Genomic DNA, 27,538 nt, shown 5'->3' with positions numbered 1-27,538 from the left:
TTAGTAAAAATATCTATCTCACAGAAGTGATTTGGTGAGTGTCAATAAGATTTTTTGTGATAATGATATAATGGTTGTGTATAGATTACCAGTCTCTCTTGAGTTTGAGTGCTATTTTGGAATTAGTTGAGGGGAATTAATTTCATTCGGAGGATTAGGCATGTATGGTTACATTTTCATCATTTTCGGGTGTATATTTTTTTAAGGATGTGTTTATTATATTAAAGTAGTAATATAACATGATTGGTTTACTCTCATATAAAATATTTCTATTATGGGTGTAACAATTAACAATTTTTGGTAGCATCGATCACATCGTATAGATTCTGATTTTTGGTAGTGTTTGAGATATTTTAAAATTAAATATAATGCATTAAGTTAGAAAATAAAAAATAATATATTAACTTCGAGTATTTACAAGAAGTTCAATTTAAAATGATGTGATAAATCATCGTGGAAATTGACTACTATATTGGATTTATTCCGATGAATACTTTAAAACGGTGCTTTATATTTACATAAAATTTGCAATAAAATAAAAAATGAAAACAAACCATTTGTCATTCATTTTTGAGAAAAAAAACACTCACGTCCCATCCCAACTCCTCCCATGGATAAGTCAATGCCTAAACATAATGTTGCAAACCATCGAGTATAAAACAGTAGCCAACAGGTATAAAAAATACAACCACACGGATTTATATTCACGAGCGCTCATATTTATCATGAAAAAAGTATTATATCTGACAAAAAAAATAATGCATTTTATCAAATAAAATATTCATTTCACAAATTAACCAGAAGATTTTTTGTGCTAAAATAAGGAAGTTGATTTCAATAAGATTTATGCATTATCTTACACTTAGGCACCGTTCTGTTTACCATATTACTAACATATGTATAACTCATATCATCTCACGTTCTTTTCATCATATTATTTATCCATATATTAACTATTTATTTTACATCAATCAAATCATTAATTATTTATAATACATCAATCAAATCATTGAATTTAAATTACTATATTGCCCCTTATATATAATATAATTTTTATTTTATTTATTGTTAAAAAGATAAAATAATCATTTTACATTTTTATATAAAATTTAATCAATCAAATCAAATAATCTATAATATATCAATCAACTTTCATATTGTTTTTAACTAACATTTCTTTTATATTTATTATTACATAATATTACTTATCTATGTATTACTTATATCATCACTTAAACCAAACGGTGTCTTAAAGTAAAATATTTGTAAGCGCAAAATCATTTATATTGCCTTCCCCGCACAAACACGCACACCAGCGTATTATAGATGAGTTTTAATTTTAAAAGAAGGAAAAGGACTACATAGTTTATGTAGCAACGTACAAGTTCATGGATCATACCAGCAGAGGTTAAAAGCAACAGCAAAATCAGACACAAAATTGCTGAACAAGAACCACAATAAAATGGCTCGTCAAACTTTCTGAACTTTATTGGGACGATTTGTTGAGTCGTTATCTCTCGAACGAGAATGCTTTCCACCAAAATTTCTACCGCCTCCTCTCTTGTGCTTTCCGCCCCTGTTAAACATCAAGAATATTATTAGGTTAGATGGATATAGTATGACATGGTGAACTAAAATATATATGTTCAACCAATTTCAGAATGACTGAGCATACCTCCTGTGGTTGCTCTGGTGATTATCATGGTGCTTGCCCTGCTTCTCCCGAAGCAAACTCCAGTATTCTTTCTCGGCATCACCTATCGTGACAGAATATTCACAAAGAGATCGAAAAATGCAAAAATAATGTTATCAGGGATCCAGGATGGCAATAATGTTATCGTGGGATGGAAGATGAAGATTAAACCATGGATTAGTGGTTGAGTGACGATGATGGAAACAAGTACAGGTAATATAAAATTAACAGTCATATGGTAACTCAGAAGAACATAACTTCTACGGGCGGCTAAAAAAATAATTTAGATAAGAATTAAAAGGGTTGGCACAAACCAGTTAAAGGGTCGAGAATGGCAATGAAATTTTTAACTATTAGACCACCCTTCTCAGAAATGGCAGCAGCAGCACGTGCTTTCTGAACAGCTTCAGTATCTTCAAACCTTATGTATCCGGAATCACTTTTAAACTGGAAATCAACAAACTATATAGAAGAAAGCAGAAGTTATGTGCAAGCCAATGAGTAGGAAAACAAAATAAAAATATTTAGAAATTCATACCTTAACATTACCAAACTTCTTGAAAATTACTTTTAGGTCCTCCCTTAAAACAACATCTGGGTCATCCTTGTAAGCTTTGACATTTGTTCTTTCTTCACGGGATCCTTGTTCTTCCTTATCATCTGTTACGTCTGAAGATTTTTCAGATTTTTGGACAACAGTCTCTGCATCAGTATCATCTACCTCCTCCCCAACACCCTCTACATTTTCTTCATCATTCTCAATATCTTTAACATCTACCAAGATATCTAATGTGGTATCTCCAGATGTATTTAATGGCAAAGCTTGGTCACCATCTTTTTCAGGCGCATCTACACCATCACTCATGGACTTGTGATTACCATTTTGTTCCGAATCATCCTCAGCAGTGATGCTCTTCAATCTAAATGCAACAATTAAGCCTTGCGGATAACTGTCACAATAATAGCTTCAGATAAGAACAAAAGTAGGAGAAACATAAAGACCTGTGCTACAAACCATTCAGCTAAGTACTCACTCCGGCTCCACAATAGCATTGGCATTATCTTTATTGTTTGAACCTATATGGGGCCGAGTCTTTGCCACTTCTATCTCTTGCTTCGCTCTCATTTCATCGAAGTCCTTCCTAAGTCATCAGGTAAGGAGAACAACAGCATGGTGAGTCTGATCAATAGGGGTTGGAGCAATGGAAAACCATCCTTACGGGCTTCAACATAAATGGGGTTCAATTATACATAGAAAAGACTATTTTTAAGGGTAAGTGGGAATGAGGACGATATGGCTCACACTTGAAACTAAACACAAGGAAACCTTCTTTACGGCTGAGCGATGAGGTCAATCACTATAACAAATTGAAAATGTAAAAAAAGGGGAAAAAAAAAAAGAACTGCAATAAGATTGTGCAAACATCTATTCCACGATTTCATTCATGTCATTCATTGCCTGAGATGTGATGCACATTTATATAAATTATATCAAAAAGTCAGTATCGGTTTATTAGATTGCAGTTGGCTCGCATGCAGATATACTCATATACAACAGTTAAGTTAAACCAATGCAGTACACAAAACATAAAAAACTTTTAATTATATTTATGACCGTGCCAGGGCATAAATTTTGGATAGTACCAAATGCAATCAATCATGAAAAATACAACATATGCCATGCTTTCAAGGCTGTCAAAGAATGTTGTTAGCCACAAGCCACAAACCACAAGCAACAAGAAGAATGATTAAGTTGGAGTACAGTAGAGAAAACAAGCGCGTGCTCTACGCCATCAACCCACGGTCAATGTATACCAATGAGAAAACTCCTAGTTGGAGAGAACATCTCTTCTTACCTTTAACAGAATCGGTACATAAATATGACAATTTTGCACTCAAAACAGTAAGACTACACGATACAAGTAAGATCAAATACGAAACGTATGTGCCTAATCATTCATACTTACTTTGGTTTCAACTCTAACTCTGCCCCTGAATAATTCAAGGTTTGGTTCAAAATGTTTGCAGCATCTTCATCATTCGAAAACTCAATCAGAGCTGTTCCGCAAAACAACTTATTGTCAGCAACATGACGAGGCAACCTCACGCTATTGACCTGGCATTGATTAGTCACCAGATGTTACAGGCTTTACCCAATCTTATAAGTTCGAATCATACTTTGGAAACCGCACAATAGAGGCTTGAACTAAATGACCACAATCTCCAAATTCACACTGGTAAGAGATACCTTAGCATATTGGCCAAAGAAAGCCTCCACATCCTCAAGCTTCACATCATACTCCAGTGGTGAGGCAGCAATTGTTCTAACATCTGCTTGCTTCATGACCTCCTCCGCCTTTGCAAGCTCAATAACTCTACCAACCTTATTCCCTTTAATAAGAAAAAGGAGAGAAAAGTAACGTAAGTAAATGAAAGCATTTCATCCAAGCAGATAACATCCTGACACGCTTGAAATAACTAACCATCTTCTGAAATTTTAAGGAATTTAGAGGTCCTCAAAGTTTCAGCAACAGCCATGATGGTGTCATCTGCTACATCGTCTGGTTTTACCTCACCCAAGCCCAAATGACCTCTCATTCGCGAAAATGAGATAATCAATGCCAAACTTACCACTGGCTTCTAGTTAAGAAAACTAATTTGTGGGAATACCATAAAATCAATAACCGCACCATTGTATATAATTTCCTAAATAAAAAATCATGCACCCTGTCCCTCTGTGGCCCAAACTAAGTTTTAGAAAAGCTCATAACTGTTTTGGCCAAAATTATCTAGATCACAAACATGTGAAAGACATTTCTCGTTAATTGATCATTAAGCAGTTTATCATAAGGAAAAAGAACATGAATTTTTTAGTAAACTAAAAATGTTCTCCCATCTCCTTTATTTTCGTGTGCAGTCATGTTGCCTCCCTGTCCGTTGGGGCAGTCTATCTAAATAAATTATAAGTTTACTACGCTTTACGGCATAGGTACTGATAAATTACCAAATGTATAGCTTTGATAAAACTAGTGTACAGGAAAACCAAAATACCATGGCGAATCAAGCTGTGAGCAACCACATGCACAAAGTAGCAACGCAATAACTAACTTCATAAACAAGGAAAAGGATACTCCCATCTTCACTTTCGGAAATGGTTTTCATCATAAAAGCATCTCTCGGAAGATTACTGTCACTGAAATAGAACTCTACCTGAAAGGTAAAAGAAAAAAATTATAAAATTTACAAAATAGCACGTAAAAATTAAAAAACTTTCTTCCCTTCATCATCAAAAACCTAATAAATAAATAGTTACATCGAGCAAGAAAAGCAAAGGTACAGCGACGATTTCTACCTGGCGAATTACTTTCTTCGCGGTTTCTTCGTCCAACGACGCCGTCGGCTCCATTGATGTAGAGCTAATAGCGGAGACACTGGAGTGGAATAGGTATAGAGGATGGCCAATTTCTGGAAATTAGGGTTTTAGCAATTTCGGAGAATTTAGTGCGATTGCGGCTTGGGATGATTCATATTATTTTTCGTGTTAGTTTATCATTTGTGGACAAGTCAAGTCTCATGTTTGGTGACGGAATGGGCTACAAGCACACACTCAGCCCAATTCAATTTTTTAAAAATAAGCCCAATTAAGATTTTTTTTTTCTTTCAAGTTAAGGGTTCATTTCAACCTACCTATATAGGCATTAACCTCATGATATATTTAAAAGTCCTAATTTATCAATACACGCGGGGTCCACTAAAAAATAATGGATCCCACATTTATTGATAAATGTCCACCGTTAGATCTATCTCAAGGCAGTGCCTGTATAGGTAGGATCTAACTTACCGAAGTTAAGAGATGATATTTACAATCAAGTTCGAACGCGAGAACTCGTCTCAAATTTGAGATATTACATGTGCCAGATTAGGTTACATGTCATCGACCACAAGTAATTGATGGTGATTGGGGAAAGATGGGGTTCTAATGTGCCCGATACTATACGAAGAACTCTTTTGATAGCAAGTGTGTAATGCCTTAAATTTAGATCAAGTGGCATAAAATTTTAGCATGGATGGAGATTGGAGACCAATGGGGTTGTGCCCGATATGATATGATGAGCTCTAAAAAAATAAGTGATTATAAAATTTTTCAAATTTTAATTTAAATTTAAATTGATTAAACTATCTAGCGTAATTTTGTTTACTCAATAGTTATAAACAGTTTGTTACATATCTTTTGCAGTTCACTTCTACGTAGACTATATATAGTTAAACACTAATCAACATATCTAGTACTTAATATAGTAAAGTAATGTATTAATTGAATTTCTATAGCTATGATGCATTATGTTATCGGGAAAATAAGTTTTTTGGTCCGGTAACTTTATCCCCTTTGGGTTTTAGTCCATTAATTTTTTCGATGTGGGTTTTGGTGCACTAACTTTGCATTTTCGATGTTTTTTTGGTCCAACTGCATACGTGTCAGCTTCTGATTGGTCCACGTCATCATTTTGGACCAATCATAAGTTGACATGTATGCAGTTGCACCAATAAACAATGAAAATGCAAAATTAGTGTATCAAAACCCACATCATAAAAGTTAATGAACCAAAACCAAAACATGGACAAGCTAACCAATAAACAATGAAAATGCAAAATTAGTGTATCAAAACCCACATCATAAAAGTTAATGAACCAAAACCAAAACATGGACAAGCTAATGGACCAAAAAATTTATTTTCCCTTGTGTTATCTATTATACTTATCAAGATTTTCTATCCAATCTTTACCACATCTACCTTGCAAGACACAAATGTTGCACATACTCCACAATGGATCATCGATACACAAACACAACACCAAAACGTACATCTAAACAAAAACACTATAATCCATGCATGCAATTCCATAATATAATACAACAAAATCAAACACAAAGTTCAAAACACATACATCAAAGTACTGCATGATACATATCCTTCTAATAAATTAAAGGAATTGGAAATATGGGCAAATGATTGATATTTGGTATATTGATTTTGGATATGAGCCCACATCCACACCTCTAATTCTTTGGAACCCACACAACATGATCAGTAGGAAGAAAATGGCAAACTGGAACAGATCCTGGCTTCACTTTCAACTCCTGAAAAGCCAAGTGTTTCGGATTCCACGCCGCTGTGTCCAAGTGGCACACCGCCACTGCCTCCGCCTTCGACCCATCAGCCGCCACCATCGATACCTCGTAAGCAACTGTGGTTTCTGTCACGTGGCAATAAAAAACTGCGTACGCATACGCCTGTCTGTGGCAAGCCACCGTCGCGGCCTTTCCACTCACGATCATTTTCTTGACCCCAACGATACTGTATTCTTTTAGTTTATCTCCATTTTCTACATTTGTGGATATTGCCTCCACATGTTTTCCCATCTTTGAGGTGCTGAAATCGATCATGGACTCCAAAGAGGTTGCACAAAACTTCTCTTCTCCTTTGACGGTCGTCTCACCCTCACATTCTTGGATTGTTTTCTTCATAATATCAGCTTCTTCTGAGTTTGGCTTCACCGAAAATTTATTTAAAATCTCTGGCAGCTCGTGAGATGAGAAGGGTATTGAATCGGCGACTTTGCGAGGCAAAAACGTGGCGCCACTTTCAGTTTCGTGGAAATTAAGATTCATTTTTTTGCCCGCGGTCAAATCCTTTTGTAAGAAAAAAAGAGCTACGTTGGGGTTGTTGTGTAGCTGAGTTTCAGTGGCCGCATACAGATATACAAATGGGTTTACACCCGGATACACGCCAACATAAATGGGTTTGCCACTCTTCGTGCGCGTTCCGACTGTTACGCCTCCTTTGCCTACACCTACATTGGTGCGGCGGCCAGGTTTGCCGGTATGGACCCCAACGCCGCCGTGGCCGACGATCACGGCGGTGCTCTTATCTTCCCCCCATCCTGCGGATGAAATCCAGAGAGATAACGTTATTGATGAGAAAATTTTGGGTTCCATTTTCTGTTTTATATATATATATATATATATATATATATATATATATACAGAAATATTCTGCTGACTATCAATGTTGTTTAACATGTTTCCGATAATTAAAACTCGGTATCGTGTTTTAGTGATACGAAAAATTTAAAAAAAATAATTAAAACCCGATACATCGCAGACGAGATGAGCAGAAATGGTTGCAATTTTAAATTTACTTTTTATATATATATATATATATTTTTGAAGAACTTGATATATATATGCGTATATATATTTAATTGAGTATATATCACGTGAGAGAATATAATATATGATGACATACGGGTTGCTTAACTTAAAAAATAAAATGTAATATATATTTTACATTATATTAAATATAGTATAATAACAATATTTTGAATAATATTTCTTCTTATTTTCCGAAAACAGATTAATGTGTAAGAAACAAACATATTTCCCCATAAAAAAAAGGGTAGAGTTTGTTGCCGGAATCCTAAAACAAATAACATAGGATAATCATGTTATAATAAGTCAATTTTAAACTATATGAAAATACAATTCGATAATCTAACAATCTTATAAAACAATAATATTCTATAATCTGACAATTATCTAATATTATATAAAAAATTATTTGATATTTTTTTGAAATAATTGAGGGCGAAATGTCAAAGTTTGACCAGCCGTAAAAGTTGATTGTTTCAGGGGTATTACTTCGCCTTCAATGTTAGAGTAATTTGGGCCAACAGCCCACTGATAAAATTTAGTGCGACAAGTTGTGCTTTTTGTCAGAATGAGCCCGAATACTGTCCACCGTAAAATTCATGACACGAAACTATTAACAATACAAATAATATACAATTATTTTTTTTTAGTTGAGTTCATGCTATATTTAAAATCTTGATATCAAATGAGCAACTACAATAATATTTATTTATTTATATTGTTTTTACACATTTCGAGCAATGAAATACACAATCCAATAAATCGAAAATTAGGATAAAATAATTTTTTTATACTATGTACCAGCCAAATCATATCTAATTATACGTATGTATACTCAAATTTTTATGGATTTGATTGTGGCTATAAAAAGTAGTAAATCTCACTTGGATCTTCCCCCCTACGTGTACACAAATACATGTGAATGAGCAAATCATATGACATTAGATCTATAATTGGGTATTACCTAGATTAAATGTGCCGAAAAAATATTCAAATTTATACCTGCAGGATAGAGGAGATCTTTGATAGCCTTGGGCATTGGAGAATTTGGAAGCACAGAATTCCAGTAAACCTCTGAAGGCAAAGCTGCATGACTTCCTATCAGTGTCACCTGATTAATCAAAACCCACGAAAGATATATTAATAATTTTGATATACTCAATATATATATAGAAGAATATAATGGAGTTCATTAAATTATACTCGTGTTTACTCACAGAAAGAAGTGCTAAAATGAAGTAGAAGTTGAACTCCATGACTGAAATTGAAGTTTGGTGCTGAAAACTATGATGGGAAGTGATCAATTTGGTGGCGCTATTTATAGTTGAAATATAAACATGTATGTAGACACGTAGGGTTATACTGGCCACTTGGGCAATCACTCAATCATGCATTTAATCACCCAAAATAATTATATAAATAAAAACAAAAGTAAATTAAAAGAGTGTTTACAAGGAGTTATACTCATTTTGAAGTGATTTCTTTAGAAATTATGAAGAAGTACGCAAGAAACAAAAGTAGTGAGTATGTATTTGGAATAAAAGTTCAAAGCTGATAAAAGATAAAATTTGAGTGTTTGGAGAAACAAATTGACTTCAAACTTATTTTTTAGTAAAATGAAAACAAAATCATTGCCTATATATATGGCTATATAATACTTATATCTTTTAATTATCTAAATTTTGGTACTCATGCATACTATCATCGGTGTATTCATATGATCTTATTATAATATGAGAGTTTGAAAATTTATATAAGATTAATAAAACTTAAAATAAAATCAAATGACATCATTTTTATAAATGCAATAAAATATTTAATGGAAATGAAATTTATTTAAAAAATTGTGTTTTTTTTAAAAAATAAATTTTTGCAATAAAATATGATTGAAATTTTATGAATTTCATTCAAAGTTCTTAAAAACTCATATTAAATAAAACTTAAGATTTTAAAAAAATCTCCAAAAATGTTTATAAAAGAAGAGTAAATCTGATAAAAAAATATAATAAAAATAATTGAGGACAATTATGGAATATGATAAATTTTTTAAGGATGTGTCAAATTATAATTTAAAAAAATTGACAAAAAATAGAAGCTAAAAAATCATCACAACTTTATTTCTACCTTTTGGTTAGAAATTATAGAAGTTGAAGCAGAAACAAGTATTCACAAACCCCAAACACACTTTCACCAAGCTAGAATATAGTAAACGTTTCTTAAAAGCTTAAGTAAATCTTATTATGAGCTAGATGATAGATTCTACAGCCAAATTATTATAATGACATGTTCGTCGCTTATATATGAATCATTTGGTTCGTTGGTTGAGATGATAAATTCAAAGATAATGAGATAATTAAAAATCTATAACTATTGTAAACTTGAGCTAAACGCAATATGGTGCAATGATATATATTTAATCTCATCGTTCGCATTAAATAGTTTCTTAGCTCGGTAAATTAACTCCAGCTTTTGTTTTGTCTAACTAAGAAGTTGTTACTGCATCCAATTAATATTAGAAAGCCTGTGAGATTTTTTTAAGAAAATAGTTAAACCGGGTTCAATTAATTGGTTTATCAAATGATTACTTCTATCTTCAAACTGACTCAATAGTCGATATCATTGACGGATCTAATTAATAACAGCTACATACACAGAAGATTTATTTTTTTAAATATATATATACTAGTAAAAGTGACGTGCAACGCAACGTGGGAATGCTTTCTATTATCGATAAACGTTGTTAAATAAATGAGTTGAGATGAAAATAGATAAATATGCAGTTAGTTAATAATTTTCATGATATTTAGTAAATATTAAATTCAATGTAATATGATATTTACAACATGTATTATAAAATGAGTGTGAAGAATCTTTGTTGAAAGATTTTATATGTTACAAGTCTAATTAAATTTATAGACGTTGTCGCAAATAATAGTTGTAATAAATACTATAATTTTGTATAAATTAAACATTAAGGAAAATATATAATTTTTTAAAAAAGAGAAAAATATATAATTTGATGTCGTGACATATTTAATAAATAAAATTTAAGAAAAAATATATCAAATAATATATAGTTTTGAAAAATTATTTTACAACTACTGGTTTTGAGAAAATAATAATAATACAAATAATGCATTCTAAATTTTAAATTAAATTACAACGTCTTTTCTTGTTTATATAACAATTTTTTCCTTCTTTCACGATTTTTTGTTTACAGTCCATTTATAAAAAAAATTAATTTTCTCATCATCTTCGATAATAATTTTTGTGATATTTTCTCTATCAATTATTTTTAATTTTATATTTTTATTCTTTGATTTTTGTTGGATTATGCTGAAAAAATTCTTTGCAAGAGTATATTTTATTGTTTCCAACCTCCATTCTTGTGTTATTATCTTCTATTACTTGTAAGTCAATATCGTTAATAATCAATGTGTTATTGGACGTTTTTTTTATTTTTAATTTAATGTTAAGTTGTTCGAAATCCACTTGCAATAAATTTTTTGCTAAATTTTTACTCGAATTTTAAATGTTTTTGATTAAAAATGTTAACATTTCATCTTGTATTTCTACTGTCTTATCAATTTTGAGAATAAATGTATATTCTTTTTAATTTAGTGCCTTTAAAATTTTGCATTATTTTGAAGTAATATTGTCCTATAAATAAAGAAGATTTTATTAATAATTTGTAATAATATAGAGGACCGAGAGTTTGCTGCTTTACCAAAAGTTATAATTGGCGGTAATAATGCAACTCAAATCTTTTAAATTGCACAACAATCAAGCGTCATGGTTTGATTGTTTTACACAGCAAGGACAATTATTGCACTCAACAATCATCATTGTACTTCTTGTAATCAATGAAAATCGAACACATGACCTTATCTTTGATACCAATTGTATGACCGATCGTTTGTCACTTTATCAAAAGTTTACAATTTTAATTTACAGTCATCATTATAACAGTTTAAAATAATACATTATCAATAACTCATGTTAGTCTATAGATATAATGTTTTTTATATTTTAATATAGTTTTGTTTTGGAACAATATTGATATTGATTCTTATGCAATTATTAACTCGAATTTCAATTATTGGGTTGATTAATATTGAGCAAGTATGACATTTTTGGTACCATGCATTTGTTTTCTTTTCTTTATTATGTATGTTGCTCTGAATCGATATATATGATTTATTATGTATTTGCTAATAAGTGAGATATGTGTCAATTTTGACCTTATCATAATAATGGAAAATAAGTTTTTTGGTCCATTAACTTGTTCATATTTTGATTTTGGTTCATTAACTTTTTGGATGTGGTTTTTGGTACAATAAATTTTTATTTTCAGTGTTTTTTGGTCCAACTGCATACGTGTCAATTTCTGATTGGTCCAAAATGATGACGTGGACCAATCAGAAGCTGACATATATGTAATTGGACCAAAAAAACACTGAAAATGCAAAGTTAGTGTACCAAAACCAACATCCAAAAAGTTAATTTACCAAAACCCAAAAGAGGTAAAGTTACTGGACTAAAAAAAACTTATTTTTCCTCATAATAATCAATATAATCTTTAACATTGCAACTAATAAGTATTTCAAGTATTTAAAAAATATTTTGGTATTTCACGTGATTTTATAAATAATATTTTATAAAATATTAGAAATATGATATTTTTAATTACATGACCATCTCATAATTTTTTTAAATGGTTTTAGCTTTTATGTGAAGGAAAATTAATTAAAATTTTAATTTCAACTTATATATATATATATATATGATATGTGTGTGTTGATGTATTTTTTATTTATTATTTTATATTAAAACTTGAGTATATTTGAATTGATTTATTTCAACATTTGTATATTATTTAATTAACATATATATATATATATATATATATCAATAACTTTTCCAAATCTAATATTTGTATATATTTAAATATGAACTCATGATATAATTATTTACTTCAATAGATGCTTACACGAATTAAAATATATAAGATTTTTTTAAAAAATATGTTTATTCATTATACAAACCAATAAAAATCAAGAATTTGGTGTTTCAATATTTTAAGAAACTAAATAGTATTTAATTAAGATTTTTGTGATTTTTTTTAAAAATATTTGTGGAAAAAATATATTCACTCTATCTACAAGAAAATAAAAAAAAAAGTCTTTTGATATTTCAATTTTTTTTGAAAACTGAATTTTTATATAATATGCACATATTTTTTCAATTTTGATTAAATCATGATAATCGATTTTACTTATAAAATAAAGTCTTTTGATATTTCAATTTTTTTGAAAACTGAATTTTTATATAATATGCACATATTTTTTCAATTTTCAAGAAAATAAAAAAAACAAAGTATTTAAGTATTTCAATTTTTTTGGAAACTGAATTCTTATCTAATTTGCACACACTTTGTCAATTTTGACTTTATCATAATAACTTATTTTACATATAATATAATATTGATTTACGTTTATGTCCTATAACTAAAGTGTTGTTTTTATTTTTATAACCATATATATTTTTATATGATTTTACTTATAGTTTAAATAAAGGACAACATTGTTATTTCACAATGGTAAAACTTTGACCTTTTATTCACTCTTTTATATAGGTATAGATATAGATATAGATATAGATATAGATATAGATATAGATATAGATAGATAGATATAGATATATAAAGTTCAATATTTATATATTTGTATTTTGAGAGGGGGGGGGGGGGGGGGTGGAATGGAAAAAGAGCACATCACCAACTAAACTTATTGATACTTTAATGGATGCATGCCTCAACCATATTTGGTTCGCAACAATTGAATGCAAATCAGATTTAATTAGGTATTTAAAATTTATGTATAATTTTGGCAAAGTACGTACATGTATATATGTTGCACATTTAATAAGTGGTGGTTGTTTAGTTTATGATGTGAAGTATTCAAGTAATTATGAAAATGGTAGTGCGTAAGTAGATCAACCCTAAACGAACAACCACCGTATTTATTGGGTATAATTATTAGTTATTTCAGAGCACGCTCTAGCTAATTTGTACTAGTTACATGCATGGATCATCCACGTTGATGTGTCGCTTTCATCTACAATTTCTACTAATAATATTCTACAATTCAAATTAAATATGTTGGGAAAATCGTCTTTTTGTTCCTATGTGTATGTATTTCGTGATTTTGCATTGTTGTTAATTTTCAGTCTCAGTTTGGTTAGTTTTTTTTATTTATTTATTGGTAATTTTAGTCACTTTTTTAGTATGTAGTTAATGTGTGTTGTACGTGCACTACCGACTAACATTACCGGGAATTAAAAATAATATATATGGGATAAAACTTAATTTGATGACATGGAAGATCAAAAGCACAAAGTGACGAACAATACTGGCCTAATTAAAAACGCAATTTACCCAGATGCTTTTGTTTGTTTTTAGCTGTTTGTCTTGAACTCAAATGTCCAAGGCCTTAGACCTAGTTTATTATTACTCCAATATATATTGTTACTTCATGAAAATCACTAAAACTCTTGTAAGAACAGTTCACGTTTTAATTTTGTGAGACAAATCTTTTACAAGATCTAACTTATGAAAAAAATATTATTTTTATGCCAAAAAACAATACTTCTTACTCTGTGTTTGCATTGAGTCGACTCATCTCAGAAATACATATCTGTGATATGATCTCACAAAAACATATTATTCAAAAATACGAATCTTTCGATGCTACCACATTCGAGCAGTGTCCGAATGAACATCCAACAACTTTTTTTTTTTGTGCGCGACATCTCGCGTGCATAAAGAGGAAACGTCGCTAGATCTAGAATATGAAATGTCCAAATGCTAGCATCGACGATGTAACCTGAATATATATACACACTCTTGCTCTTTTTCAACGCGTTGCTAAGGAGATGCCGGACATTGCCCACCAATCTCATATGTCAAGTCAATATATTAGACAAAAAGAGTTAAAATGAAAAATGGAAAAATAAAAATAAAATAACAAAATAAAATAAAATAAAATAAAATAAAATAAAATAAAATAAAATAAAAAAGAAGGGAGGAGTAAATTCATCCATGACCGAGTTTTTAGGGTGAAGGGTCAATCACATGATTGCCTAAACTTGACCACACACTCATTTCTTGTCGAATTTAATTCAGAGATCTGATTTTTTAGTCTTAAATATTGGAAAATGGGGAAGAGTCGATGCTACTCTGAGGGTATCTGTCCTGATATGATTTGGATGGTCCAAATAACATCAGCAGATCAAATCACTTGATATGTTGTTTGCTCGTCCGTCCGGATCAAGTCAGGACAGCTACCCTGAGGGTAGTATGGCCCCGTTTGATTTCAAAAGTTAGGCCAAAAAAACACTTTTTTAAGTGCTTTTCATTTAATAAAGTGTTTGGTTGACCAAAATAGTGCTTAAATAAGCACTTTTTTAAGTCAAAATTAGAGTTTTTTCAAAAGACAAAAATTATAGCTTAAAAAAGTGTTTTTTTTTAAAATGTCTACCAAATCCAAACGGGACCTATGTACTGATTCGAAAAATGGGCACACTTGCATGTGTAACATAATGTGAATCTTATATTATGATTTCAAAAAAATTATATTTATATCATCATCATGTATTCTATCCATTAAATATTAAATACTAAAATAAAAATTTTATCAATTTTTTAAATTTAAATATGAAATAAAATTTTAATATAGGTTTAACATGTATGATAAAATTTTGAAATTATTTTAAATAACTTTCATATATTAGGCTATTTTTCGTGATTTTGACAATAAAAAGATCTTATAACGTCAAACCCATCAACATTTTTAATCTTTAATTTGTTTAAAATTAGTGTATCCAAATATTTAAGTGCTTATTTTAAAAATAAATATTGCTTATAAGATCTTTCAAATAAATGTAATCAAACACCCTCTTAATGCATTTCTAATACGTAGTTTTGGCCAATGAAGTGGCTCGCTTCTTGGTATGTCTTCTCATGCACATTTTTGTGGGTGTCTGAGAATTTTTTTTTATGATTGGACCGACTTGTAATTCGTGATAGTTCAACTCATCAATAAATATTACAGGTTTTTTTTTTCCCTCAAAAATAGATGTTCTACTTCTACCTTATCTTGTGCTGGAAAAAGAATTTCACCCATTAGCTCCTAAAGAAAATGGACCGGGTATAAATGTCGAGTTGAGCATTTAGTATGGCCCAAATACAATCTAAACAGGTCACCAGCAAATTATTAGGCCCACGTTCGGTCTAAATGGCTTGACTTTCTGACCCTTTAGTGTGACATGAATACAAGAGTAGACCATGCTATATACAGGACTGGCTATAAACAACATTGGCCTCCTCAACTAAATGCATGATTCATTAATGCATATGGATCTATTTTATGTATAATTTATTTAAAATACCAAAAAACATATATATAATTAATAAACATAAAATAATATATAAAAAAATTATAGTGATTCACACTCGACGTAAAATCTTCGCCGGCTTGCAACAGATCGATTTAAAAGTTGAACAACAATGAGTAGTAGATTTCAAGGAAACTTACAAGATCTAATTAATTTCCAAGATCTAATTTCTCCAAATTATAAATCAGGCTAATTAGCACCAGCCGCCAAAATAATAATTAAACGATACATTCATTAGATGCATGTCGAATAATAATTATTTGCTGGTTGAAAAAATTTAAAGAATTAAAGTTTATTTAACCATCATTATGACTCCATGTTATGCCTATCATTGATTGTCATATAAAAATAAAAATAAAAATGGGTTAGCATCCTTGATTTAGAATTAAAAGTAAAAGTTTGGGAACTCTTTCACAAGTTTGGAAACTCTTATCCTCTTTCCCAAATGCTCCTAAGCGGCGCACTTTCACTTTCACTTCCATTTATCATCAAAGAATCAAAAGCCTACAACTCTAATCCCAGGTGGACCTAATGAAATTACTTTCTTATTCAAATCATTTTTACTCGTTCAAAGTCCTCATATATATATACACACACATGTATATAGTATATTATTATTATAGACAAATTTGCAAAGAGATAAATTTGAGGGAGGATTTTTTTAAAAAGAAAAAGATATTTGAGGATATGGTGATTTATAAAATACGACTCACGATTGTAAATAATGAGATATTATTATAAATAATCTTGAGGGAGTTTAAATAAAGAGTGATATTTTTTTAGTAAGATTTTTGTGAGACAGGTTTACTTAGCGCATATTCAAAGGAAAAAAAAAGTATTTTTAACATAAAAAATCATACATTTTTTATGGGTCAGGTCGAAATAGATATTCGTCTTATAAAATTGATTAATGAGATGATTTCACAAGAGTTTTTGTATTTATTATTATTATTATTATTATTATTATTATTATTATTATTATTAATTTTCTTTTTCTGAGTTTTGATTTTTGTGTTCTCTTAATAAAAACAAAACAAAAAATTACACCTCCTCTTTCTCATTAAAATTTCTCTTAGTTTTTTCATCCGTGAACCCTAATTGGATCAATTCATTACTGTTTTATACAAAATTTTCAAATTCGTTCTTCAACTTACTCTGCTTTCTATTTTCGGTCTCTAATTTGTCAAAATTAGGTCTTAGTATTGTGATTTCGCCTTCTTCTTGATTTCTAGACTATTTCGCCGAAACACGCGCAACATAAAAAATTAGTTATAAAATCAATGGATTTAAAATCCTTTTATCGAAATACAACATTATTATTTAATACGAAATGATTAAACTTCGTTCTTCAACTTACTATGCTCTCTATTTTTGGTATCTAATTTGTTTAAATTGTGTTTTAATAATGTGTTTTCGTATTTTTTTAAAAATATTTCTAGTTCTAATTCCTCGGATCACTGATGTAGTCATGTAACAAGAAAAAACACTAATATAACAATATAAAATTTTTTAACCATCAAACTTGACTTATCATCGTAATTTATTACAGAAAATTCGATGCTGCACACAGCGTGTCAGGCCTTAATTGACCCAAATGATGTGGGCCCCACATGAAATGTGTGGGGCTCCACATGCCTTGAGCCAATCAAGGCCTGACAGCTATCATGGGGCACTTTCCCTTGGGTAACATCGAACTATCCATTTATTACATCATACATTTATGTACTTCTTTTTTTAAAAAAAATATTTTTTTGTAAGTTACATATTCTAATTTAGTAATATATCGCATTGAGTCTCTGTAGCATGATGCTATCTCAAACTCAAATAACTCGTTATGTATTATTAGTCATTAATTTCGAGCTTTAGTTTTCATTCTCCCAATCGAATTGGATGATCTTAAGTTCGAGTATAATTTTATAATCGAAACGCAATAGACATCACGTAAATTGGATTCAAACTGCATCACGCTCCCTTCAGTACCTAAAATAGATGATATTGTGTACCTTTGAAAAAAAAATTTCCCTCATAAAAAATTATTTATATATTTTTGTTTTCTTTCTTGTTTTTAATTCTATCATCACTAGCTATCACCACCAAAAAGCTCCAACACCCACCACCACCTTTACGGCGGTGCGGAGGATACTCATTCGGCGGCGGGAGGGGTTTGATTATTATAATTATAAAATAAAAGGTTGGAGCTATTAATTTATGATTAAAATTGGCTAGTATATGGTATCTTCGTAAGTTTCCAATTTTAAGATAATTGTAAAAAATCTCGAGATGAGCCATTTGTCGGGAAAAAAAGGAGGTCAATACTACTCCAGATTATTATATTCTTTTGTTGTATACTAGGAAATATTTATTAACTAGCAATATGTTACGCCATTGAGAAAAAACAACAACAATTGAGTTGAGTGGCCACTCGTATGAAAACATTATTAAATTTGAGGAAAAATTATCATTTTGATCTTATAACTCATATATTATCTGTGATTTATAGTATTACGCTACTAATTTGCGTTTTTTTAATTATTATTTTGTCTCTTTATTTCAACAAATTAATGATGCGGTATTGAAAAATGACGATGTACTACTAAAATTAATAACATGACTACAAAAATCGTTGACGTGTCCGATGCAACTTTAGCACTATGGCGAAAAATTATCTTAAAATTGAACAAAAATGTAAAGAAGTGAATTATATTGGTCGATAACACTGATTTAAAATAAAAAAGTGCAAATTACATGAAAAAAATTGTTTCCCCTCTATTTTAAAAAGACTAGATTTTCTTTTGTACTTATTAATCATGCAAGAAAGGTAACTATCGCGCTACACATCACAAAATGAAAATCGAGAAGATATCAAACTAAACAAACAATAATAATAAATAAAAAAATATTCCTACAAGATTAGCACATAAAAAACATGGTAGATAAACTAATATTATCACGTCATTATAATCAAAAGGAAAAAATATTAGTTGTACATATCACTTATTCTAAAGTACAAAATTAATGAAATAATACTCTTATAAAATTTGGCACAAGATATAACTTTTATATAATTTATTTTTACAGATTGCGCAAACTCGATGAGTTGATTTCGACTTTTTGGAAAGGCAAAGTGTTCTAATGATTTAAATTATTACTTTTACTACATTTCGAATCGATTAAGTACTTATTATAATAAATTAATAACAATATTAATTACTTTAAATGAAGATTAATATGTGTACAGCAATGAAAGTGCTTTAGCCCTAATCATGTCTTATCACTCATCTAAGAGTCAAGAACCATAATTAGATTAAAAAAATGTCATTAAACATATACTATATGTCAAAGTTTTGGCGTAGAAAATTATATGTGGGGAAAAAATCATATAATTAATAAATTCTTGATTAATATTAATGCTAGATTGCAATATTTCCAATTTGCGCACGTCTCTTTCAAATAAATGCAACTTTATGCTAAGGACGGGTTTAAGATTTCGACTTTGTGAAACCGCTTAGGAAAATACAGATAAAAGAAGGGAGGACTCGAACACGAGTCTCACAGACAGAAAAAAAAACCCGAAATTTATGATATATAGGAGCTAGGATGAATTCATATAAATATGCATGCATCACACGGACTCATACATAGTCGTGTCCCTTGGGAAATTAATGTATGGTTGTGTATGTGCTAGAAGAAGTAGGACATCACACATGCTTATTAATCTATGGCCACAATATATAATTAAATACATATTTTAATTCTCTCTTTTCCTTTGAGAACAAAAATTGTTTAATTGAGTGAGCCGAATGGGACGAACCTCAGCATTTTGATTTAGCTCCACCAAGATATTTATCATTAAATAACATTTATATAAACAGAGAAATAATGTATTTAAAAACGCAAATTGAATTTTTTTAAAACCGAAAAATGTATGCACATATATTTAATAAATACGAAATTATTGTCTTTTTCAATTGAGATAGACGTAAGGGTGATTTCGAACCAAGTGTTTAAATTCTGTCTTAAATCAAGTCAATGGATCAATATTAAGACTCGATTCAACAACAAACACAACATGATCGAGTGACCTAGAATTATATTAAATTAATGAAAATTAATTGCATATGGGTCGAATTCCTCCCTCTCAATATATAGACGCGCGCACACACGTACACACACATATCTATGTAATACATAGATAAATACATATATATACATGTATTCTCACACACATATATATACAATCATTAAATGAAATGATTCGATAATTGGGGAAAATTGTTGAATATATATGTGTAATATGTTTACCACCATTTCCTAAAAGTTTGGAAAACGCGCCAATATTTTTTAAACTGAGTAAACTAAAGATACATAAAACAAACAATATTTTTTTCTAATAAATTTTTTTAACGTTTGTGAAAAAAAAAGCCTAATTTGGAACAGAAGAAGTATTCATGATTTTTCGTTCAAAAAAAAAAGTTATTCATGATTTCATCTCAATTAATTAAATTTCTTGGAACTTGTAATAAATAATAATGCCATACGAGACTTTGTGAAGTTTGTGTTGTATAAAGCTGGAGGTTGTGTTGATTGTTGAATGTATACAATTCCTTAGTGGAAGAAGAAAGACAGAAAAGGTCCTGAATATTAATACGGGCCCAGCCCAATTAACAGAGGACAGTTCAACCCATTGCCCAAAAAATGCCTCTTCCCCTCAACCAAAGTCCTGAATATTATATCTTCAAAAAAAAAATACTGAATATTAATATTAAATTATTTTAATAAAAAAATTACTATTAATTTGGTTTTTTAGTGGTTAGTTAATTATACACCTCATGATTCCAGATATTTTCGCCTATATATGACTTCATATAGTGGCATTTGGTGAAATATTGTAAAATATACATGAATGAATCGATAATATATAATATGTAGAAATGGATTTAAAAAAAATTGAGTGGTTTAATACGTAGTTTTCCTTAAAGATAAGTTTAATTTGTTTATCTCAAGTGTCTTACAGTACATATGATTTTTCTTGTGTTTTTTTTAAGTCAATAATAGAACACTTGTTAAGAAGTTATATTTAGACCTAATTTAATTACCCCAAAAGCTCTTTCAAAAAAAATTACCCCAAAAGCTAGGTCAATGGGATGATTGTTCAAATCCATATATGAAACTCTCAGGAACTGTATACAACCGACGTGAGACATTTCAATTATATATACACATCTCTCACGTCCAGAAATGACTGAATGAACACATGGAGTATGGTGACATTAACGGATGCATACCAGAGTTCATCTCTACTTATGCAGTAATTTTTAAAGAGGATCGCATTCTACTTATGCACTGATAAATGAGTACAATTTAAAGAGGATAGCACAAATGAATTTATTTAATGATTAAATGATCATCACAGGATGCATACCAGAGTTCATCTCGTTGATCAAAGATGTTATGTTAACATCTGACATGTAAATCAGTGTCCTTGTCAAGAGAACATATTTATAGATGGTAGCCACTAATTAAGAAATGTATTTCATTATTGCAATCTAGTGTTCCACCACATTTCATGTGTTATAGCAATTTTATGATGTTTATTTATACGAAACCATGTGTATATTGATTATAAGAGTAGAGTTGGAAATTCCGATTTTTTTATATAACAAGGTTATCGTATCAAAATAATACTGAATTTATCGAATTTTTGGTATACCGAATATTTCGGTACGGTAACAATACCGAATTTTTCAGTACGTTAATAGTATGAAATTTGAAAAATTTCAGTACATACCAGAATACCGAAGTATATACCAAACAAAATTTAAAAATACATAATATTTTTTAAATAATAAATTTCGATATAATCGGTGTACTAGTTATATAAAAAAATTCGGTATGCCGAAAATCGATATACCAAAAGTTTGGTACGGCATACCATTTTCTTATACCGTAATTTTTGGTATTGTATACGATATATAATTTTGGTACAGTACAGTATACAACCCCTAGATAAGAGGTTCCAAAACAAAATACTCATAAAGAATATTCTACAAAATAACCTTACAATTAATCTTGGGAAGTTGTCTAATTTCGGGTTTTGATTAATTCGTGAGGTTTCAAAGTTTAGTTTGTTATACTAACTTTTAACTAATTTTGACTATTTTGGTCTAATTTTTAGCTGAATAAGTCAGCAATTTCTAATATCACATAAATAATATTATTTTACATCAGTATCATATCATTGATTGAACCAGAATATCAAAAAATTAAAAATAATTGTACCAAAAACCAACTTTGACAACTCATGTATTGGATCAAAACTCAAAATTAAACAAGTTAATAAACTAACTAAAATAACTATGCAGCTTCCCCAAACAATAAAATTCTAATTTAATATAATAAAATTGAACAAAAATAATATGAAATGATATTAGGTCATTGGAAAAGTGATAGTAAAAAATGAAATATTTAAATTCATTAATATACGTGCACACGCGCCAACTCCACACGAAGACACTCACAATATCATACACTATACATGTGTGTATATATATATATATATACCCCCACAAGAGTTACATATCGTAGTTTACTGCTGAACCTCATCTGCTTCTCTCTTCTCCATTTCTCACTTACACACCTTCATCATATATCCCTTGAAAAACTCATTAATTTTTACATTTTATGTACGTCACTCTCGAGTTCATTTTTGAACTGGCTTTAAATGCGTAATTATATTAATATATGGAACGAGTGATTGAACGAATGTTGATTGATGAGCCCCGTAGCCTCCTATTTTGTCTCAGATTGAAAAAATAATCAATCCCATCTCACAAGTGGATAAGAATTTCTTGTAATCAGATCTCCACTTCTTCAGGAATATTTCTTCTACTCATACTTTTAATCTTGCTGGCGGATTCAAGAGATCGAATTAAGGGCGGATATATATTAATTAGAGTTTATCCCTATATATAATGATTCATCAACTATTCTCCGCATCATCTGCACGTTTTTTCAACCCCTCTTATACCTATTTTCACTCTTCTCTATCCACAGAATCTTTGAACAAGTAGCTTCACTGAAGCCTACACTGTTGGATAGCTAGCTCAGTTATTTCTCTTCTTTATTTCTGGGTTTTTTTTGTTTGATTCTTTTTAACCGATTCTTGATTCCATAACAGAGATATATATATAAGCTAGTTGTGGTTACAGCTTGTTAGTTATCATGGACGATTTCTTGAGGGAAATAGAGGGGAAGACGGCTCATGATCCTTGTAGAAATTATAGAGATTTCGGGAGCAAGAAGATCATATGGGTTCCGGGACCGGTGATCGTCGGAGCGGGGCCTTCCGGCCTGGCGGCAGCTGCTTGCTTGAAAGAAAAAGGCGTTCCATCACTAGTTCTCGAGAGATCCAACTGCATAGCTTCCTTGTGGCAACTTAAGACCTACGATCGACTGAAACTTCATTTACCCAAGCAATTCTGCCAGCTTCCTCTCATGTCTTTCCCCCGAGATTTCCCCACCTACCCCACCAAACAACAGTTCGTTCAGTACTTGGAAGCCTACGCGAAGAGGTTCGAAATCAGGCCTGTTTTCAATCGGAGAGTGGTGAGTGCTGAGTTTGATAGGAATCTTGGGTTCTGGAGGGTGAAAACGTCGTCGGCGGCGGCAGAGGAGCAGGCGGAGTACGTGTCCCGGTGGCTGATAGTGGCGACGGGGGAGAATGCGGAGGCGGTGGTGCCGACAATGGACGGGACGGAGGAGTTTGGTGGAGATGTGGTGCACACTAGTAGGTACAAGAGTGGAGGAGTATATAAAGGGAAAAAAGTGCTTGTTGTTGGATGTGGGAACTCTGGAATGGAGGTGTGTTTGGATCTCTGCAATCATCATGCAAGCCCTTCACTTGTTGTGAGAGATACAGTAAGATTTTTTTTTTTAATCTATTTCAATATCTTTCATTTTGAAAATTTTCTGGGATTTTCCATGTTAATTGGAAAACAAAGTGTTTTTTTTTTTTTTTTTTTCATTTCAAAGATCGATGGGGTTAGCTCGTTTGGAGAAAACTAGGCAAAACCCAAGATTCTTGAATATTTTTTCAGCTAGCTAGCATTTGTTGTCTATTTTCTATTATATATGTATTCTATTTGCATGGAAAATTGATCAGTAGTGGAGTTAATTTATGGCCGTATATATTAATGTGGGAGTGGGAGAAACTTTATTATCAAGTTATAATGCTAATTGTCCAAAAAATTTTTCTTCCTCTACACATCTCTTTTTAAATTTTTTCCCTTAATAAATATAAAATGGAAAGGGAAACCCTAATTCGAAAAATCTTGAGAATTTCATTTTTCATTTCTTGGGAAGTTCATTTTCCACTATATTGTGATTAATTATATTGTAAATGCATTTAGTTAAATTTATAATCCACCCATGACTCCTCTTTTAGGTGCAGAACGGAAACAACCTCCATGTTTTCACTTTCTTGGGATTCCCAAGCATGCGCAACAATGTTTGGCTCGAATTTTAAATATTTTTGCAGATTATATATTACTCTCTCTTTTTGCCATGCTCTAATTTTCGTGAAAATTTTATAAGTAGTCATTCTACATTAGTTTTCCTTCATTATTATTGTGTATGCATTTTTTTTTTGTAGGGTTCAGTGTCTTATTTTGTTAATGAATATTTTGCTATCAATTTAGGTCCACATTCTACCACAAGAAATGCTGGGAAGATCAACTTTCGGGTTGTCCATGTGGTTGCTAAAGTGGCTACCTATACAACTTGTCGACCGGTTTTTGTTGATCGTTTCATGGCTCGTGCTCGGTGATACGAGTCGGTTAGGGTTGGACCGGCCTCAACTAGGCCCACTCGAGCTAAAGAACCTGACAGGAAAGACACCGGTGTTGGACGTTGGAACCCTTGATAAGATTAAAAGTGGAGACATCAAGGTACAATTCCCTTAATGAATATTATTGATTTGTTTTGCATTTGTTAAGTGGCAATTTTTAGCCTAACCAAAATCACCTTTTTTGTCCAAACAATTACATAGAAAAAGGGTTTCTATATGTGGTTGAGATTGGAAATGCACGGAAGATTCCATACATTAATTGATTAATTGTACCTTCTTTGGTTCGGTATTTTCAAACATGGATCTTAATTAGGCTGATTTTTTCGTTAATATATATAGGTATTTCCCAGCATTCGGAGACTTGGGCATCGACATGTCGAATTCGTGGATGGAAGAAGAGAGAGTTTTGATGCAATAATCCTAGCAACTGGTTACAAAAGCAATGTTCCATCTTGGCTGAAGGTACTGTGAACAATTTATGTACTAATCCAGTATTTTTTTTTTTTTTTGTAATTAGTACCATGTGCTCAAAAAACTAATCTTTTCATCATTTGGACAGGAAAATGAAATGTTTTCAGACAAAGATGGCCTCCCAAAAAGGCCGTTTCCCAACGGATGGAAAGGCGAATGTGGGCTATACGCCGTGGGGTTCACCAAACGCGGCCTTCTCGGGGCATCAATGGACGCTAAGAACATCGCAGATGACATTGGAAGTTGTTGGAAGGAAGAGGCAAAGCATCTCTCGGCCATTTCATGGCCATATTTAATGCGGAGGAGTAATGTTTGCTGATAAGTCGATATCGTAAGACGTACTATCATATGTGTGTAGGATTGACTCAATTCATGTCTGATTAATGGAGAAATTTTGAGTTGGCACCAGAAATATGTATTTTCAAGCTCTGGTCATGCATGGAAGGAAATCCAAGAATTTTACGAGTGATCATCTCCACTGATCATGCCCACAAAACATCCCAAAAAAAAAAAAATGGAGGGTTTTTTTTAGAGTGAAAAGGCTCTTTTAGGCATGTAGTGCTTGTATACATCTTGTACATTGACATTTCTCCCTAATTATTAGGTACTTGACTTTTAGTTTTGTAGGGTTAATTCTTGGCACATATATGTATTGGCAGTTGGTGTGTTTTATTAGTGAAGGAATATATATATTTTGACGTGTGTATTGCTTGCTTAAACTCGTTATTAATTGAGTTGAGAAAAGTCGAGAATATATATATGTATATCTGTAAAATGTAAGAATATATAATTAAAACATGATGGGGAAAGTTTGGTACCAAAGTTCTATATGATCACTGCCTCATTTAGTGCAATTTTTATGGCTTCTGCCAATCTGGAATTGAAATGATTACATTCTCCAGCACTAGATTTTGGACCACAAATAATATTAAATACAAACTTGGCCATATAATTGACTTTTATTAACGGAGAAAGGTATTAAATGTCTGTATATATTCACTAAATTCTTCGATCGTGTCGTGGTTGCAGGCTTGCAATACCCGTACCACCTTCTTTATTTTTATTATTATTATTATTATTATTATTATTATTATTATTATATATGAAGAAAACAAATTTAACTAATATTATATGATACATAGACATGAATTTTACATATTTGTATTGACATATGCTTCTAATTGGTGTTTCTTATTATACACGATGGAGACGTTAACTATTGTTTATCAACGAGTTATTTATTTGTATAGATATATATTTTTTTTTTCGCACCGAGAGTTTAGATAGATATTGTTTCTTGTTATGGATGAGACAAGTGTTATAAAATAGATATGAACAATGTATAATATGAATTTGGTATGGTTATAATTTAAATTATTATTCTGTTTCATGATATCTTATATATTATTGAAAAATCTAAATCAAACATAATTGTTAAATGATATAATTGCAAAATTTAATTCATATCATACATATTATATTTTTATCATGTGAGTGAAACTGGAGAAGGGTGACTAAATAACAACCTACTTTTAGGGAAAAGTATATTTTTTCATTTTATTTGTATTTTTTTTTTTTTTGAAAAAATAAGTTTTTTTGTCCAGTAACTTTACTCCTTTTGAATTTTGGTCCATTATCTTTTCCGATGTACGTTTTGATACACTAACTTTTTATTTTCAGTTATTTTTGGTCCAACTACATACGTGTCAGCTTTTGATTAGTCTACATCATCATTTTGGACCAATCGAAAAGTTGACACGTATGCAGTTAGATCAAAAATCATTGAAAATGAAAAGTTAGTGTATCAAAACTCACATCGAAAAAGTTAATAGACCAAAACCAAAATATGGACAAGTTAATGAAC

The 27,538-nt window shown here is 30.8% G+C and overlaps 3 protein-coding genes across 4 annotated transcripts; 1 reads left to right on the top strand and 2 right to left on the bottom strand.

Annotated features, from left to right (window-relative positions):
* Window positions 1–1,249: 1,249 nt before the first annotated feature.
* Window positions 1,250–5,222, bottom strand: LOC140886663 (la protein 1). The gene is made up of 10 exons (XM_073293383.1): window positions 5,046–5,222; window positions 4,825–4,903; window positions 4,177–4,326; window positions 3,942–4,084; window positions 3,661–3,809; window positions 2,728–2,835; window positions 2,232–2,643; window positions 2,008–2,155; window positions 1,676–1,757; window positions 1,250–1,576 (listed from the first exon to the last, which is right to left on the bottom strand). Exons 1-10 carry the CDS (start codon window positions 5,097–5,099, stop codon window positions 1,471–1,473), a joined length of 1,431 nt encoding a protein of 476 aa, XP_073149484.1. The 5' UTR covers window positions 5,100–5,222; the 3' UTR covers window positions 1,250–1,470.
* Window positions 5,223–6,582: 1,360 nt separating this feature from the next.
* LOC140875134 (BURP domain protein RD22-like) lies at window positions 6,583–9,247 on the bottom strand. Its single transcript, XM_073278692.1, has 3 exons — window positions 9,122–9,247; window positions 8,907–9,015; window positions 6,583–7,636 (listed from the first exon to the last, which is right to left on the bottom strand). Exons 1-3 carry the CDS (start codon window positions 9,158–9,160, stop codon window positions 6,753–6,755), a joined length of 1,032 nt encoding a protein of 343 aa, XP_073134793.1. The 5' UTR covers window positions 9,161–9,247; the 3' UTR covers window positions 6,583–6,752.
* Window positions 9,248–22,968: 13,721 nt separating this feature from the next.
* Window positions 22,969–26,322, top strand: LOC140887420 (indole-3-pyruvate monooxygenase YUCCA6-like). Of its 2 annotated transcripts, XM_073294671.1 has the most exons (5): window positions 22,969–23,464; window positions 23,567–24,275; window positions 25,055–25,303; window positions 25,543–25,665; window positions 25,763–26,322. In XM_073294671.1, the coding sequence occupies exons 2-5, from the start codon at window positions 23,580–23,582 to the stop codon at window positions 25,991–25,993; spliced, it is 1,299 nt and encodes a 432-aa protein (XP_073150772.1). In that variant the 5' UTR covers window positions 22,969–23,464; window positions 23,567–23,579; the 3' UTR covers window positions 25,994–26,322. The 2 variants fall into 2 exon arrangements, with proteins under 2 accessions (XP_073150772.1, XP_073150765.1); XM_073294664.1 differs by having other exon boundaries at window positions 22,969–24,275.
* The last annotated feature ends 1,216 nt before the right edge of the window (window positions 26,323–27,538 follow it).

Source organism: Henckelia pumila, chromosome 1 (genome assembly GCF_033568475.1).
Source record: "Henckelia pumila isolate YLH828 chromosome 1, ASM3356847v2, whole genome shotgun sequence".
NCBI classification, from domain to species: Eukaryota; Viridiplantae; Streptophyta; class Magnoliopsida; order Lamiales; family Gesneriaceae; genus Henckelia; species Henckelia pumila.
This window is presented reverse-complemented; position numbering and strand designations above follow the sequence as displayed.

Bases quoted from the DNA above. Each gene is read 5' to 3' on its own strand.
- LOC140886663 (XM_073293383.1), bottom strand. From the start codon at position 5,099: ATGGAGCCGACGGCGTCGTTGGACGAAGAAACCGCGAAGAAAGTAATT. The intron at 4,327-4,824 runs GTATCCTTTTCC...ACTAGAAGCCAG, and splicing joins TTCCGAAAGTGAAGATGGGA to TGGTAAGTTTGGCATTGATT. The intron at 3,810-3,941 runs GTATCTCTTACC...AATCAATGCCAG, and splicing joins TCTTTGGCCAATATGCTAAG to GTCAATAGCGTGAGGTTGCC.
- LOC140875134 (XM_073278692.1), bottom strand. From the start codon at position 9,160: ATGGAGTTCAACTTCTACTTCATTTTAGCACTTCTTTCT. The intron at 9,016-9,121 runs GTGAGTAAACAC...TTGATTAATCAG, and splicing joins TCATTTTAGCACTTCTTTCT to GTGACACTGATAGGAAGTCA. The intron at 7,637-8,906 runs GTATAAATTTGA...TTTCATCCGCAG, and splicing joins AGATCTCCTCTATCCTGCAG to GATGGGGGGAAGATAAGAGC.
- LOC140887420 (XM_073294671.1), top strand. From the start codon at position 23,580: ATGGACGATTTCTTGAGGGAAATAGAGGGGAAGACGGCTCATGATCCT. The intron at 25,304-25,542 runs GTACAATTCCCT...TAATATATATAG, and splicing joins TTAAAAGTGGAGACATCAAG to GTATTTCCCAGCATTCGGAG. The intron at 25,666-25,762 runs GTACTGTGAACA...TCATTTGGACAG, and splicing joins ATGTTCCATCTTGGCTGAAG to GAAAATGAAATGTTTTCAGA.